Consider the following 15999-nt stretch of genomic DNA (forward strand, 5'->3'; position numbering starts at 1 on the left):
GAAGATTTTGAATATGAATATAAATTAAATATTTTTTTAAATATATAATCTTTTTTATATCCAAAGGGCGTTTTTTTGGTTTTCGTTTGTTTAGACGCAGGCTATTTTTAGTTTTGGTCGGGGTTTATTTGGGGCATTCCCTTAGGAGGAATTTTTGCAGGATTGGGACTCTTTGCCTTCCCTTCTGTGTCCCCAAAGCTCCGCAGGGCCGGGCCGAGCTCGGTGGCAGCGCTGCCGCCTTGTGGGCACAGCGCGGAACTGCGGCCACGCCGCTTCCTGTCGGGGCCTTCCGCGGCCGCCATGTTGAGCGTGGCAGCACTCCCAAGATGGCGGCTCAGCCGACACTCTCTTGACCTTCTAAATATGGCGGCCAAAGGGGCGGGAAAGCAAGGTCCCCCGGTCCGTCTAACGGATTGCCTGCTCGCGACGCCGCCACCGATCCCGCCGGCGCGATTTTCCGCGGCGTTTCCAAATGTGCGGACACGGACTGTGGGCTCAGCGGCACCGCGGGCGCGCCGGATCCGGGCGGGCTCCGACAGGCAGCGTTGTGAACGCCTCTCTCTGTCGGGGGGCCTGCAACAGCCGCCATATTGAGCGTGGCGGCAGTCCCACATGGAGTGTCCCTTCCGCCATCTTGAGGGGGGCACTGCTGCAGTACCGCGCTGTGTCCACAAGGCGGCAGCACTGCCAGGGCGCCGGCTCGGAGGTGGCTGCAGTACCGCGCTGTGTCCACACGGCGGCAGCACTGCCAGGGCGCCGGCTCGGAGGTGGCTGCAGTACCGCGCTGTGTCCACAAGGCGGCGGCGCTGCCCCCCTCCTGCACTCGGCAGCCGCGCAGCCCCGGCCGCTCATCCCTGCCCGGCCCGCGCCGCCCCCGGCACCGCGAACTCGCCTTGAGCCATCCCCTCCATTTACAGACACCGCCCGCTCGCCGCTCCATCCAGGCAGCGGCGGGGACGCCTCTGCGGTCAAGATCTCCAATGAGGAGAACAGCATTGCTGGCCTGCTGGATGGAGAAATCCAAGTGCAAATCCTTGAAGAGATTTGAAGGGATGGGGAGCTGACCCTCAGGCTGGGTTTTGGCAGCGAGAATTGGGTGAGGAGGGCAGAGAGGACATCCCAAGATCGGTTAAAGCCACCTTTGCTGGGTTTGGGTGTATCCCTGTCCCAAAGATTGATCCCACTTGAAGGGGACTTTAGGAAGCAGTGGGATGTGCTGGGGGGTTGTGCTGGAATCCCCAAGCCCTGGTCAGGAATGCTGGGCAGTGCCAGGTCCACGGGGACTCTGTCCGAGCAGGAATGTTTTCCCATTATCTTCTGTGGTGCTCAGCACCTGGCGTTTCATTGGAGTCCCACGGGTTGAAAAATCCCACGGGAGAATCGGAATCGGAGCAGATTACACAGAACCCAGTCCCGGCTTGCAAAGGAGCTGTTCCACAGATTTATTTTTCCCGATGCGCTTTTCAATTTAAAGCAGAAAACGCTGTCCTCCAACCCCCCCCACTCCCCGCCAGTATCCTTTATTTTTGGTGTTTCTCTATGAGAACTCTCTGCCTACGCTGGATAAAAAATCTCCCCCGCCGCTGCGGGGACCGGCGGGGCTCGAGGTGTCCCGGGACCGAGTCCTGGCGGGACCGCGGGCGGAGCAGCGAGCCCGGTCCCCATCCCAGCCCCGATGTCGCCCCGCTCCTCCGGCCCCGGGAGCCTCCGGGGACGCGGGCAGGACCCGCAGCCGATGGGCCGGACCCGGCGCCGGGAGCAGCCCCGGTTCGGCCCGGGGGAGAGGGGCCGGGCTGCGAGCGATGGCCCCGCCCCAGCCCGGGTAGGGCGGGGCGCCGGGCGAGCTCGGGGCGGAGCCCGGAGGTACCGGGGGCGGTACTGGGCGGTACCGGGGGCGGTGATTCAGGGGCGGTACCGGGGGCGGTACTGGGCGGTACCGGGGGCGGTGATTCAGGGGCGGTACCGGGGCGGTCCCGAGCTGTACTGGGGGCGGTGATTCAGGGGCGGGCCCGGTCCCGGCTCAGGTGTGCGGGGCGGGCCCGGCTCAGGTGTGCGGGTCCCCAGGGCGGCTGCGCGGGGTGGGGCCGAGGTTATTTAATTCCCGGAAATCGGCTCGGCCGCCATTTGCTCACTATGAGCTCTCTGAGGACGGACGGCTGCTGTCGGAGCTCTGCACAGAGGGACAGACCCGACTTCGGGTTCCCGTCCTCTCAAACCCTCTCCCCCTCCTTCCTCCTCCTCGTGTTCCCCTTCCTTTCCTCCTTTCCCCCCTTTCAGCCTCTCCTTCTGTCCCCCCCTTTAACCCTCCTTCCTTCTCCCCGTGTTCCTGTTCTTTCTCTCCCTTTCTCCCCTTTCCCTGCCATTTCGGCCACCTCTGCTCTCCCCCCTCTACCTTTCTTTCCTCCTCCCCCTGTTCCTGTTCTTTCTCCCCCAAACCTGACCCCCCCCATCCTTCCTCTCCTGTCCCTACCCCACAACCCATTTCTATTCCCCCTCCTCTGTTCACCGTCCCTCTCCCCCCAGCCCAGCCTTTCCTTTCCCCTCCCGCTTCTCTCCGCATCCCGAACCCCCTCCTCATCCCTGCTGTCCCTTCTTTTTGTCCCTTGTCCCTTTGTTTGTTCCCCCGCAGCCGCGGGGTTCGGGGTGCCGGATAATAAAGCCCTGAGGGCCGGAGCCGGCGCCCCTCGCGGGAATCCCCCCCACACACAACACTGCCCCACAGTGCCGGCTGTCCGGCTGTCCCCACATCACACTGGGGGGCGGGCAGGGGGGGTCGGGGTGGGCCCCCTCCTCAGGAGGGGGTGCTGGGGTGGTGGTGGGGGGTTAGGATGGGCCCCCTCATTAGGAGGGGGTCCGGGGTGGGTGGGATTGGGAGGGGGGGTGGGAGGGGTCCCCTCCGGAGGAGGGGCCCCTGGGGGGGGCGGGGGGCGGGCCCCCTCCGGAGGAGGGGTCCGGGGGGGAGGGGTTGGGGGGTTTTCCCCCCCCAGCCCCTCCCACCCCGGGCCCTCCCCTCCGGAGGGGACTCGTCCCCTGAGCCCCTCCCCAGGACCCCCCTCCTCCGGATGGGCCCCGGGGGGTGGGGGGGAAGCAGAAGAGGGCACATCACTCTGCAGCGTGAATAGACCCAAAAAAAAAAAAAAAAAAATTATCGCCAGACAACGAACCGCCCCTCCCCTCCTGAGCCCCCCCCACGGGGCCCCGTCCGGAGGAGGGGGGTCCTGGGGAGGGGCTCAGGGACCGGGTCCCCTCCGGAGAGGAGGGCCCGGGATGGGAGGGGCTAGGGGGGAAACTACCCCCCAACCCCCTCCCCCCCGGACCCCCCCCTCCGGAGGGGGCCCGCCCCCCGCCCCGCCCCAGGGGCCCCTCCTCCGGAGGGGACCCCTCCCCCCCCTCCCCCGGACCCCCTCCTAATGAGGGGGCCCATCCTAAACCCCCCCAGGACCCCCTCCTAACGAGGGGATCCCCCCCCAACCCCCACCCCGGGATCCCTCCTAATGAGGGGATCCCCCCCAGCCCCGACCCCCGGGGACCCCCAGTGTGATGTAGGGAAAGCCGGAGCCCCGGCGCTGTGGGGCGGTGTGTTGGACCGGCATGGGGACACCCGCAGAGCGGGCCAGTCCCCGTGTGGGGCAGGGACGGTGCGGGGCGCCGGCTCCGGCCCTCTGGGCTTTATTATCCGGCACCCCGAACCCCGCGGCTGCGGGGGAAAGAGAGAAAAAGGCGGGGATGGAGGATGGGAATAGGGGGGGCAGACGGGGTGGGTGAGCCAAGGACGGAGGGCAGGTGGGGGGTGCGGGGCAGGGGGAGGTGGGGGGGAAAGGGAGGGTGGAGCAAGGAGGGGGAGGATTGAAGGCAGGTGGGGAAAAATTGGGGGGGGAACGGGAGCAGGGAGAGGGGACGGGAGAGCCAGGATTGGGGGGGAAGGAACGGTGGAAGGAAGAGCAAAAGGAAAGAGGAGTAGGGTAGGGGAGGGTAGGGTAGGGTAGGGGAGGGTAGGGTAGGGTGTATAGGGGCATGGGGGGGATAGGGGGGAGCCGGGCCGGGGGGGAGGGAGGGGAGGGCTAGGGGGGAGAGGGAGGGGGGGGTAGGGGGGGGGGAGGGAGGAGGGGGGTGGGGGAGGGGAGGAAAGGGGAGGAAAGGGGAGGAAAAAACGAGAGGTAGAGAAAAAAAGAAGCGTAGAAGAAAAGAAGTATAGAAGAAAAGAAACACAGAGAAAAAGAGATACAGAGCCCGGCCCGGGCGCAGCCTCCCTCCCGAGCGCTGTGGAGCAAATGGCTCCGCCGTGCTCGCCCCGCGGTTTAAATCTCCCTCAGCCCCGCCCCGCGCAGGCGCTCTGGGGCTCCGCACACCTGTGCAGGCCCCGCCCCACACACCTGTGCAGGTGCCGCCCCCGGGGCCCCGCCCCGCCCGCGCCCTTCAAGTGCGGCCGAGCCGCTCCCGGCCCGCTCCATACGCGGATGCTTCTCCTGGGATGCGGCGGGACCATCGCTTGGAGCGCTGCGCCGAACCCAGCGCGGGGGCTGCTCCTGGTGCTGCGCGGAGCTCCGGGTGCTCAGGTGGGTCCAGGAGCCGGGTCTGGGTCTTGTCGATGCCCGCGGGGGGCTCCGAGCGGTGCCGCCTCTCCCTGGGCTGGCAGGGTGCGGTTCGCAGGACCGGGACGGAATCGGGGCTGGGATCCTGGACCGGGATCGCCGCGGGCAGCAGGAGCCACCCCGGGACGGGCGCTGGGACCGAGCCTGGCGCTGCCGCTCCTGCTTCGGCCGCAGCGGGCGTGGAACTCCGGGCGCGATCCCGCTGCGGCCGTGGGGAGCCGGGGCTCTGCCGGTACCCGTGCCTGGGAGAACGGCGGTGGGATCTTCTCTTGCAGACACTGGATCGCCGCTGGAACCGCCCGGGGTACGGGGAACGCCGTGCCAACCTTGGAGGCTCAAATCCCGCCGCTCCTGGTGCCCCCATGCCGCGGGTGTGCAAAGCCCCCGCCGCCCTCAGCAGAGAGCAGCGCCTGCCTCCCCTTTTCCCGTGTCCGCACTCCCGTGGGGCTCCCTGTGGAACGGGAGCGGGGCTGGAGCACCGTGGGCGGGAGGAGCCGCTCGGCCGGGGCCGGGCACGGTTCCACTCAGGATGTTTCTCCAACACCTGCCAGGTGAGATGCTCCCCCTTGCTTTGCAATGCATAAAAAAGCTCTGTGATAGCAAAACCTCTTTTGAAAAAATTCAGCTTAGAGTTTTCCTCTTTACTTCCAGGTCACCGGAGATATTGAGGATATATCGGGGTTGAGAGGGATTCTTTAATCTGACTCTCAAGTAAATACATTTCCTGCAGGTGAGTATTGCCAGGCCAAAATGATGGCAGCTGCTGAAGCTGGGGCTGCTTTTGTGGCCCAGAGCTGCACAGACACCTCGGTGTCTCCCACTCGCTGCCAGCAACATTCCTCAGAGCTTTTATGTGTCCCAGCTGGCTGGGAATGCAGGGCAGGAGGAGGCCAGGAGCCCCCAAAAGGCACCCAGCACCCCTTGTCCTTGGGCTCTGCAGGGGAGGGGCTGTGCCTGCAGTGTCCCGCCTGTGCCAAGCACAAATCCCAGGGATGGGCGCTGGGGTGCCCAGCCAGCGCTGGCACAGACACAGCTTGGGGGCTGCTCTCAGCAGGAACCTGGAGATGCTTCAGCCCGGACAGAGGCCACCGAGAGCCCAAGAGCACCAAGGAACAGCTGGCATTTCCTGGTGGTGGCAGCACGGACTGCTTGCAGAGGAGCTCAGACAGCAATTCCCGGTTCCGACCTCCCAGAGTTCCCACGTAGCTGCCAGGTATGTCCCGGCCTCCCTGAATCCCTTCCAGCCTGAGGCCATCATCCAGCAGCAGCAGCACTAAAGCCAAGGCACTCTTCCCTCACAGATATTAAATCCCAACCAACAGCCTGCAGAGATGCCTTAAAATCAAAGGTTTGGGTGAGATGCAGTTTTGTTTGGATGAAGGTGGGAGTTTTTCAGGGAGCCAGCTGGAAGTGCAGAAGGGATGGAAAACTTTCGCACATGGGTCCCACTGGAGATGCGCTGAAGGCAGGGATGTCCATCCCTTTCCTGAGGGAAAAGAACATGCAGAGGCTCTGAAGGGAACTGAGATTCTGTAGGGAGAGATGTGCCCCTGTGGGCACAGGGAGCTCCTCCAGCCCCTGCCTTCTCCTCCTTGAAAATATCACCTGGAGCCCGAGCTCAGTCAGCTGAATTCCAGGCAGCTCTGTCAAGTGCCCCCCAGGGACATGGGTGGGACTGGGGGATGAGGATTTGAAATAGAAAATTCTTTGGAATATACACCTATACCTGTCCCAGTGCTGCTGATCTTCCTTGGAAGCTCTGCCGGTTCCTGGCACAGCTGGCATTCAAGTGGCAGCTCTGCCTGGGAATATCCACACTCCATGAGGCACTGTGAGGTTATGGCAGTGGGAATTGAGCAGGGAATTTGGGGCTATGGGATAATTAATGAGAACTAAAAAAGCTGACAGTGAACCCCAAATCTGGGCACTGCACAGAGAACAATCTTTGTGCTGTCAGCCCAAGTCCCTGGGCTGGGAAGTTTTGGGAATCAAATATATCAAATTATACAAATCACAGCAACTGGCATCATCCAGAGAGACAATCCAAGTCCCAAACAACTCCTCCAAAATCTACTCTGGGGGAAAACACCCTGTGCCTGCTAGGAGCTCTGACTCTCCTTTTCCTACCATCTCCTGAGCAGTGTCAGGAGCACCATGAGAGCTTTAAAATCCAGATAAACCCCAAATCCCACACATCTAATTTATTTGGATTAATCCAAATAAAGAACTGCATTGTTGTCATCAAAAGCTCAAAACACTGTTATGAATTCTATGACAACCATGTAATGGATTCCCAGAAACCTCATGAATGCTCTTGGTTCCATTTTTATCTATTTTTAATCCCTCATTTGGCAAACATTTCTCATGTCCCCTCTAAATGACCCCGGGTTTTCAGCTAAATGAGTGGCATGACCTGTGCCCACTGCTCACGATTCACCCAACCAAAATCAAGAGCAAATGTTGGTTGGGCTTTAAGAACTTGAAATAACTTTGAAGCAAAATAAATCACCTTTTTCTTCTGGGTTTTTTCTTTCCTTTCAGATGCTGGACTTGCCTCTGTGGATGTGTGCTGAGATCTTGCTGCAGGGGACTGTCAGGCCTGAATGGCTGTGAGTTCGTGTTCTTCTCACTAGGGAATCAAAAATTATTATTAATTAGACCATAGAAATGTTTTCTGAAACCTTTCCCTTTTCCTGCCCTTTGCTGGTCATCTCCTCTTTGTGCCTTTGGATTTACAGCTGTTCCCTGATGTCATTTCCCCTGCCTGACTTCTGTGCAGCTCCTAGCTGGGAAAAACTGGGATAACTTAGGAGGGACAGAGGTGAGATTTTTAGCTGGATTTTCTAAAATTTCTACTTATGCTGAAATTATTTCCAATTTCCCAGTGAGAAGAACACAAACGCAAAACCATTGAGGCCTGACAGTCACTGAGGGAAATCTGACCCAGTATTAATAAGTAACTTTTCCTGAGAGCAGTCAGCACCCCAGTCCTCCAGCCTTGGCAAATTTTTACAGTGAATGGACCCAGGTTCTAATACTTAACCTAAATTACTGTCAGCTTTTGTTAGAAAGATACTGGACAGTAAATCATACAACAGATTTTAAAAATTGCACAAAGAATAACAGGCCCAGACCAAATCCAACCACCCCCATCACCGCTCCACCCCAATTTTGGGAGAAATAGTGATACAGATGATCAATTCTCTCCTTCCATGCTCTTCAGTCCTTCACTGCACATCCCCAGAGAGGATTTATTCCACCTTTTGTTCCCAACAGCACCTCTCTCTCTCCAGCACAAATCCCACTTGTCACAGGCACAAAGGGAGCAGACCTAAGGCAATGGTTCCAGCAGCAGCTGCAATCCCGAGCTCCCTGTTCCCTGGATTGCTCATCCAAGCACTCCCAGGATTCTCACCTCAGCCCAGACTCTGCCTGTCCTCAGAGGGAAACAGAGCCTGATGGGACACGGCTCTGGCACCCATTTCCTCTTGTCCCTGCCGACCTGGAAAGCCACAGGTAAACACATCCCCTCAGACCTTGCACCCCTGAACATCAGGAGAGCTGGAGTTTCACCCAGATCCCACATTCCCATGGCAGTTAATCCCAGCAGGGAGGCAAAGAGGAACCCTGCATCCTCTGAGTTACCCCACAGCACAGCAGCACCAGGAGCCCTCTGGTGCTGAAGCCTCTGGGCTTTGGCTGCTCAAACACCACAGCTCTTGGCAAAGACAGCAGGAGTGTCGTGATTTTTTCCTGTCCTGAAAGAGAGGAGGAAAAGAAAATTAAGTCCCCTGCAGAAGCCAAAGGATCCCAGCTTTCACACTTCTGCTCTGATTGCCCACTATGGAGTTTTATCCATGACAGGTGACACCAATTCAGAGTGCCCTTTTCCCAGCATTTTCATTCCTAACTATTTCAGATATTAAAAGGATGCTCATTTTTCTTATTGCATTCTTTGCTTAATTTTGACGGAACCATTTTCATCCCAGACCCCACTTGTCAGTTATTCCATCCTTTACCACTTTGCACAAAGGGATACCTGGGGTGCTGCATCACAAGAAATCCCAAAGAGAAACCCCTCCCAAACCTGACAGAGAAAGGTTTCAAGGCACTCCCGAACACAGACAGCTGTTCATGCCTTGTCAGGCCACACCAATTCTGTGCCATCCACCTGGGCTGTGCAGGTGAGGAAAAGGCTCCCCTTGCTCCTAGGGAATCACTGTCTGAGACCACAGATGTCCATCCTGGGCAGCCCCTGGAAACAACGTGGGAAAGGCAAAATGAGAGTGTTTTCTGTCATAAAATGAGTAATAATAATAATAATTAGAACTTCTGGACAAATTTAGTAATATCACTTTGCTATGATAAATACAGGCCATGCCCATCCTTCCAGCCCAAGTGAAAACAGGAAGAGAACTACAGAAAAACCAGAGGCCCTTATTTGGATGTATTTCCTAAAGACTCTTCTGCATTGTACACTCTTTGTGTCCTTTAAAAGAATGGATTGCTGCTAAAAAGTATCTCAGGCCCATATTTTATCAGTCACAGGCAGGACAAGGTGAGCTACAGCTGGAGAGCCAGGGAGATGCAGGACCTTGGGATACCAAGGATAAGAGCAGGGGAGGTGTGGGGGGAGAGCTGGAGAAGGGAAGAACAGGCATTTTCTTGTTCAGATTCATCAGTGCTGGGAACTTGGAAAACACGTGGTGCTGCATGCAGCAAGGACATAATGCCCATGATTATTTTCCTTTGCTCATAACCTTGGCTTCACCCCCTCTCCAGAGGAGCAGAGAATTCCTCCAGGGTAAGGGTGAGTCTGATCCCACTCCAGGGATGTGTCCAGTAAAGGAGAGGAGTTGTTTAGAGGAACTAACTGACCACAAAACTCCAGCCCAACAAACACTGAAATGGACTCTGTTAATCTGCAGCACCCAGTGCTCAGAGCAGGCAGAGGCTCGAGGTGCACACAGGACTAAGAAGTGCCACTTCACTTGGTTGTTCTGCTTAACATTTATTTTAGTTCTGCTTCCCTTCACAGCTGCTATTCTGCCAAGGTCAGCTCCATTTTCAGAACATGTAAGCAAGGCTGGAAAACCTCCTTTAGGATTTCCACATCACATCTGGATTTGCCAGGAAGCACATGCACACACAGATGCCCATTTCTGTGATAGGTCAGTCAGAAATCAGGTAACACCCAGCAACTTGCTCCTCACTGCACCCCTTGGAAATACATTCAAAAGTCAGAAAAAAACCCCAAACCAAACAACAACCCACAAAAGACACAGCTTAGTGCAACATCATCTTAATATTCTGCCCAGGGATGGAGAGAAAGGAGGAAAGCTGTTCTTCCAGCTCTGCACCGAGCAGTCTGAAACAGCCAGCACTGTCCTCACCTGCAGCTGTGGCAGCTTCCCTCCTTCCTTCAGCCCTGCCCTGACTCCTGAGGGGCCAGAGGCACCACACAGCCCCAAAGGATCAGCACTCGCACCCCCTGCTAGTAGGGACATCTTCATGGTCCGTCTTTGGCCAAACAAAGCCCAGGATGTTTTTGCTTTCCTGACAGCCTTGGCCAATTTCATTCCCATTTATCAAGGCAACAGACACCCTATATGGCTCTGGGGTCAGAGCCCCTCTGGCACAAAAATCCAAGAGAAGAATGCAGGGAAGAATCCAACAACAAATTGAAATCCCAATATGCCGTGACGGCCTGCTGCTGGCAGGTTCCTTGTGGCTTTTGGGGAACAAGAAAAGCCTTTAGACCATAAAACCACTTGGCTTTAAAGATGTTGCACTTAATGTTACAGACATAGAATAGCTTTGGGATTTGGCATTTCCTGCACCCACACAAACACATTAAAAAAATCAAGTGCAGAGTCCTGAAGCTCAGTTCTTCCAATCTCATTTTGGTGGTGTCACCTGACATACCAAAATCCACAGCAATACTTATAAAAATGGAAAGCAACTTTCCCCCTCCCCCAGTTTAATTTTCCAGTTGAAGGGTCCTCTTAAGAGCAGGTTAAAGAAAAGAAGAAAAGCCCAAGACTTGCTATCAGCTAGTGTACCAGCCACCTGTTTTCCATAGATTTTCATTACCCCTGATGGCTTCTCTAAGAAAATAAATGTGTACCTGTAAAAACCCGTCCAGTAGGGTCAGGTGTTTCTGAGCCCACACCTCGCAGGTAAAGGATCAGAGGAGGAGTGGCACAGAGGGATCCAAAAGTGCCCAAGACAGGTTCAAGTTGGCTGTGTTTGGGCAGCATTATTTGAAACCAAAGAGCTCTGCAGCTGCCCCAAGCCTGGAGGTCATAGAAACCCAACGAGCTCCCTTCTCCTGCCTCATTTTCTGCCTTCTCTCATCAAGGGACAATCACATCATGCAAAAGTTAATAGAGAAGATGGTCACAGCAGCCCAGAGCCCCCAGGATGGCTGGCACCAGGGTTCATTCCCTCCTCTGGCTGATGGAACTTAATCCCAGGTGTTCTGGATTTAAGGAGCAAAGCCCAGCTTTGCCACTTGCTGTTCCACTCCCTCCCAGGTTTGCAGAGCAGAATTATTGCTGGGTTCCACATTACATCCCAAAGCAGCAGCCCTGGGAGTTGTGCTGGAACCCAGAATACCCTCCCCTTCTCAGACACCAACCAAAAAATGGGTATTTTACACCAAACAGGACCCATTTCAGAGGTGAAATATCCCACGCTGCGTTCCTGAGCATTCCCAAAGCTTTTTGACAGGGAAGTAAAACTTCCCACATGAAGGACCATTTCCCTTGTAACAACATCCTCCATAAAACCTCCCACATAAAAGCCCAGGTGTTTGTAACATCCTCAGCAACACATTCCACATAAAGGATCAGGTGCCTTGGTACAAAAGCCACGGCAGAACCTCTGGCATGAAGAATCATTTCCCTTGTAACAACATCCTCAGCAAAAGTTCCCAGATGAAGGAGCAGGTCCTGTGTGCAGCAGCAAGCACAACCTTTATCTGGAACTCACAAAATCAATGCCCACAGCAGTCCCAGGAAGAAAAACACGGGATTTTGTGGAACCAGGGAATGGAGGAGCTCTCCTGTCCCAGCTCTGCCTGCAGCAGGGGAGATGCAGCTCAGCCTCCCCAAATCACCTGGCAACTCTTACTATGAACCCCAAATTCCCAGTGCATTATCTGTGTGTTATCTCAGGAAGTTCAGTTTTAAATCAATTCTTTTTGTGGGACAAAATTTTAAATCAGTCTCTGTGGGACAAAACCTGTGCTGGGCCCAAGAACTGACTCTAATCCCTGTTACCTGAACTGTCCAGCTATAGGATCAATTTCTAAAATAAACATTGGAAAAAACAAACAAACAACACACAGAAACAAACAAAAAGCCACACACAAAAGACAAACCAAAAAACTCAAGTCCTTAATACATTCAATGCATTCAAAGTGAGCTTCTCACTCATTAAATGTTTAAACTGGACACAAGATAAAACCCTTTAGCTCACTCTGTCAGTTCTATTCTTGAGTTCAACCTTCTATGGGCATCTTTCCTCCACTTCAAAGATCTATGAAAGAGAAATCTAATTGGATCTTACAGCCAAATCTGCATCAACATGACAGGTTGACCTGCTTTTCTTGTTGGAAACACAATTTGAAATCCAGTAAAAGTCAGAAGATCAATGCCACAATGCTAGGAGCTACACAACTCCTGAGACAATTCATTAGTTTGCCTTCAGTAATTATTTTCTAACCTCCTTTCATGGAGCAAGTTGCTGTGTAAACACCTTTCCTGAGCAGCAGGTACAGAGGTGAAGCTGCCACAGCCACAGAGCTCCCCCAGGGACAGGGCTGGTACCCCAGCTTCTAAATCATGGAATATCCCCCCAACAGTGCAGTGCTACTCCTGCTCCCCCAGCCAGGAGTCCTCTTTGTATTCTGCCAGTTTCCATGGATCTCTCCAGCTTTAGAACTGCTGGACATGCCTCCAAAACCTCTACACATCCTGTTTTGATCCACTTAAACAGACAATCAATGCTGGCTGCCCATGGGAATGTACAGCTTGCTTTCTTTAGGAAACAGCTATTAAAAAAATGGAAAGAGACTAAAAATATCCCGTGTTTTGCCTCCTGTTCTGGTGCACAAGACAGCAGCACAAATGGAAGGGAACTCTAAATCAGCAAAAGCATTGCTTGTGATCAAAGTGCTGGTGAGCAGACAAAACCAACCATAGAAGATTGTCTCTCATTTTACCATAGCCAGCCTTCCCACACAGAGCTACAAAGAGAGAACAAGAAACCCTGCAAATCTAAAAAATGTAGCTTTCTTCAGACTATTATTCCGTGTTTTCCTGGCAAATTAAAAAACTTCCATTTGGACTACTCCTTTTCCCAACAGTAACAGCATTAGACCTATTACAATTTAACTAAAGAGTAACATTACCAAACATTACAAATATTCTTTTTAAATAGTTACATCTGACAAAAAGAAAAATATTGTAATTAGAAAACTCCATGCTGAGGATACAGATTTACAGGAGCGTCACAGAATTGCTAACACTAGTGAAAAACCAAAGTATTCTCAAATATGGTGACGTTTACACATACCTGTCCAGAGTTTTTTGATTGATAAGCTGGTCTCCTGCTATGAAGGCATCCCAGTTCTGTTGTCATATTAGGTCTTTCACCTCTTCATTGGGCAGATCTATTTGATAATTGAAGTCCTCACACCAAAAAATAGTCATGGGAAAAGAGCATCCTTCCCTGTAAAACAGCAGCACACACTGGAGTTAAAAACCACTGAGTGACAAATGTACTCCTTCCTTCCTTCCAGGTACAGAAATTCAGTTTTTAGCTGTGAAATATCTGTAATTTCTGAGTGATGGAGACAACTGACATACATCCCAGTATTTAGTGTCCCTATGGCTAGAACAGCATGATCACCAGTGTGGTGTTCACAGATGGAACACGAGAGAAGTAACATTTCCTGTGGAGCTTCCATTTCTAAAGAAACACGAAGCAACTGAATTGGATTCTAAAATTCTTCACCTTCCTATTCCTGTTTTAGAAGTCTGCTCAAAGGCAATGGCTGCTGCCTGTGTCAGAGGAGAACAAAACACCCCCCTGGGACTTTGTGGCACAGTCTCCTGACAAACTGCAAATCCAGAGCTTTATCATTCAGATTTAATTGAAAACTTCTCAGTTACATCTGATTTTTCATCACTAGAGAGAAACATAAGGGATTTATTAGTTTAAACAAGCTTAGAGTGAGAACTTTTACTTTCCCCTTGGTTTTGATTTTTCCACTGCCCATAAGTAAAACCAAGCAGATACACTGGCAGATTGAAACAGCTGCCTTTAGGAAACTGTTGGATATAGAACTTGCTAGGAAAACTGAAATATGACAGTGGGGACAAATTTAGAAGATAAAAACGCCCTGTAAAATAAGATGGAAGACTCCTGCACAGTGCCACATAAATTAAGAAATTACAGTCTGATGACAAAATTTAAACCAGCTTTAAGTCACAAGGAAGCATTTTGTGGCACTGGTAACATTTTCCCCTTGGTGTTTGACACTGAGAACACGGTGCTGTTTGATGAGAACATGCCATAGGATCATGGCTGAGAGCAGTGCTGTTTCCCAGTGGATTTTGTCTCATTGGTGGTTGTCTCCTGTGCCTACCAAAGTGCTACTGCATGTCAGGGATCCACAAGGTCTCTTTCCCGTGCTAAGTCCTCCATTCCAAATGCAAGTGAGCTCACGTTTCGTCACCTCCCTCACTGCACTGGCAAGGTCTGTGCTTTCTGCAGTCTTCTATTTCAATGAACATTGTGGGAACTCTATTGTCCCTGGGATCTGTAACCCAAGGAAATCTGACTTCCACAGGAAACTGGGGGAGAGGAAAAAATGCAAATGGAGCTTTGGGATGACACGGCTGGAGCTCCAAGGGTTTCACTTTTCATTTGTTATGGAATGTGAACAGCATGCTTACCGTGGAAAAGCCAAGATTGCGAGATACTTCTACAAAGTCTTCATTTCTCTCCTTGGCTTGGGATTGCCCTGCGGCAAAATGACAGGACACAAAGCAAAGGCTGGAGATACGGAACAGCATCTGGATGGCCACGGCACCTTTGTTCCCTGTGGCTCCTCCCACGCCAGTCTTGACAGTATCGACAGCAACATCCCTGAAATAGTGAAACAACTCGGAAACTTTCCAGGAACCTGGCACAAGTGGCTCTGGGAGGGACACATTGTTCTCCCAGGCACAGGGCTAGTTTTAAAAAGGTCCAACAGCCACTAAGCAGTAACAAGATAAAACCTCAGCTTTCCAAGCTCTCTGGGTGACCAATGAGGCATCTAAAAGCTCAGATATAAGACCTTCAACAACTACTTCAGCAGAAGGAACAGCTCTTTCAGAGCCCCACATGGCTCTAAGGGTGTTTGGGGGTTCCCTTCCAGCACAAGGCAAGGGAAGGTGACCCGAGCTGGAGCTGGCTGTGCTCACTGACCGGATAAAGGGAGCGTGCTGGGCCCTGAGGAACACCAAGAGGCACACACCCACCAGCTGCTCTGAAGCCAGCAGCACCTACTGGGAATCTCTGGAGCTGGTCTTCTGCAGCACAGCAGAATATCTAACACAGAATAACCTACTCAGATAGGGAATTTTCCTCCCTAGGCTGAATTTTCCCCATGTCTACGATGAGACAAGGCAGCCTCAAGTGTTCTGTGGGAGCTCAGCCATGAGAAGTGACAGGAGACCTTAGAGGATCAAACTCCAGCAAGATCGCCCACATTATCCATGGGGAAGCAGCCCTAAAGCTGAAGCGAGAAGGCTCTAGTGCATACAAACCCCTACATGAAGGTGTAGGATGAAAACCACTGCTGAGATGCAGCACAACTCTGTTAATTCGCTCTTTGGATGCTGCAATAGTGGCTTTGCTGTGGGAGTCTTGGTCCAAACAACAGCAGCACCTCCCAAAACTTAGCATTCAATGCCCCTGTGATTCCCGAGGCAGAGGAGCTCACAGTCCTGTTCGACTTTGCCAGTTGCTGTAGCCTTCTGCTGGATCCTTCAGCCTCCACCATCAGAGACAGGATGAGACCCTGGCCTCAGGGACATGGCCATTCTGTGCTGGCACTTGGCCCCGAGCCTGGAAAAGCCTGTGGTGCTTTTATTTATAGATACAGCCAGGAGGGGAAATCAGCACTGAATCTATTCCTATGATAAGATAAATTTAGCATGAGCTAAATCTTCTTTACCTCCTCCCAAATGGGACTCGATCTTGGAGGTCTTTTCCAACCTAAAGGATTCTGTGATTCTCTAATTATTAAGAAACAGGAGGAAAAAAGCTCAGAGCACAGTGGTGCAGGTCATGAAGGGTAATTTTCACTGAGCTGCAGGGTCTGTGTGTGCTCTCTCTTGGACATGAGGAA

At 53.2% G+C, this 15999-nt stretch overlaps 1 protein-coding gene and 1 long non-coding RNA gene across 4 annotated transcripts; one reads left to right on the top strand and one right to left on the bottom strand.

Annotated features, from left to right (window-relative positions):
• The first annotated feature begins 4150 nt into the window (after positions 1-4150).
• LOC148224144 (uncharacterized) lies at positions 4151-8534 on the top strand. Of its 3 annotated transcripts, XM_088160753.1 has the most exons (7): positions 4151-5143; positions 5244-5322; positions 5644-5805; positions 7134-7201; positions 7331-7413; positions 7907-8108; positions 8190-8534. In XM_088160753.1, the coding sequence occupies exons 1-2, from the start codon at positions 4472-4474 to the stop codon at positions 5289-5291; spliced, it is 720 nt and encodes a 239-aa protein (XP_088016879.1). In that variant the 5' UTR covers positions 4151-4471; the 3' UTR covers positions 5292-5322; positions 5644-5805; positions 7134-7201; positions 7331-7413; positions 7907-8108; positions 8190-8534. The 3 variants fall into 3 exon arrangements, with proteins under 3 accessions (XP_088016879.1, XP_088016878.1, XP_088016877.1); XM_088160752.1 differs by having other exon boundaries at positions 5244-5805; positions 7886-8108; XM_088160751.1 differs by having other exon boundaries at positions 5244-5805; positions 7907-8534.
• On the bottom strand, positions 5789-15678 carry LOC148224145 (uncharacterized). The gene is made up of 7 exons (XR_015802067.1): positions 14558-15678; positions 13173-13328; positions 12075-12134; positions 8680-8847; positions 8008-8350; positions 6319-7221; positions 5789-6078 (listed from the first exon to the last, which is right to left on the bottom strand). It is a non-coding gene; the product is annotated as an uncharacterized LOC148224145 (long non-coding RNA).
• Positions 15679-15999: the final 321 nt, after the last annotated feature.

This window comes from Sturnus vulgaris, chromosome 3 (assembly GCF_052056855.1).
Source record: "Sturnus vulgaris isolate bStuVul1 chromosome 3, bStuVul1.hap1, whole genome shotgun sequence".
NCBI lineage: Eukaryota > Metazoa > Chordata > Aves > Passeriformes > Sturnidae > Sturnus > Sturnus vulgaris.

Excerpts from the sequence above, each read along its gene's own strand:
- LOC148224144 (XM_088160752.1), top strand. The coding sequence starts at position 4,272 with ATGGCTCCGCCGTGCTCGCCCCGCGGTTTAAATCTCCCTCAGCCCCGC. Across the intron at positions 5,144-5,243 it reads GTTTCTCCAACACCTGCCAG|GTCACCGGAGATATTGAGGA; the intron begins GTGAGATGCTCC and ends CTTTACTTCCAG.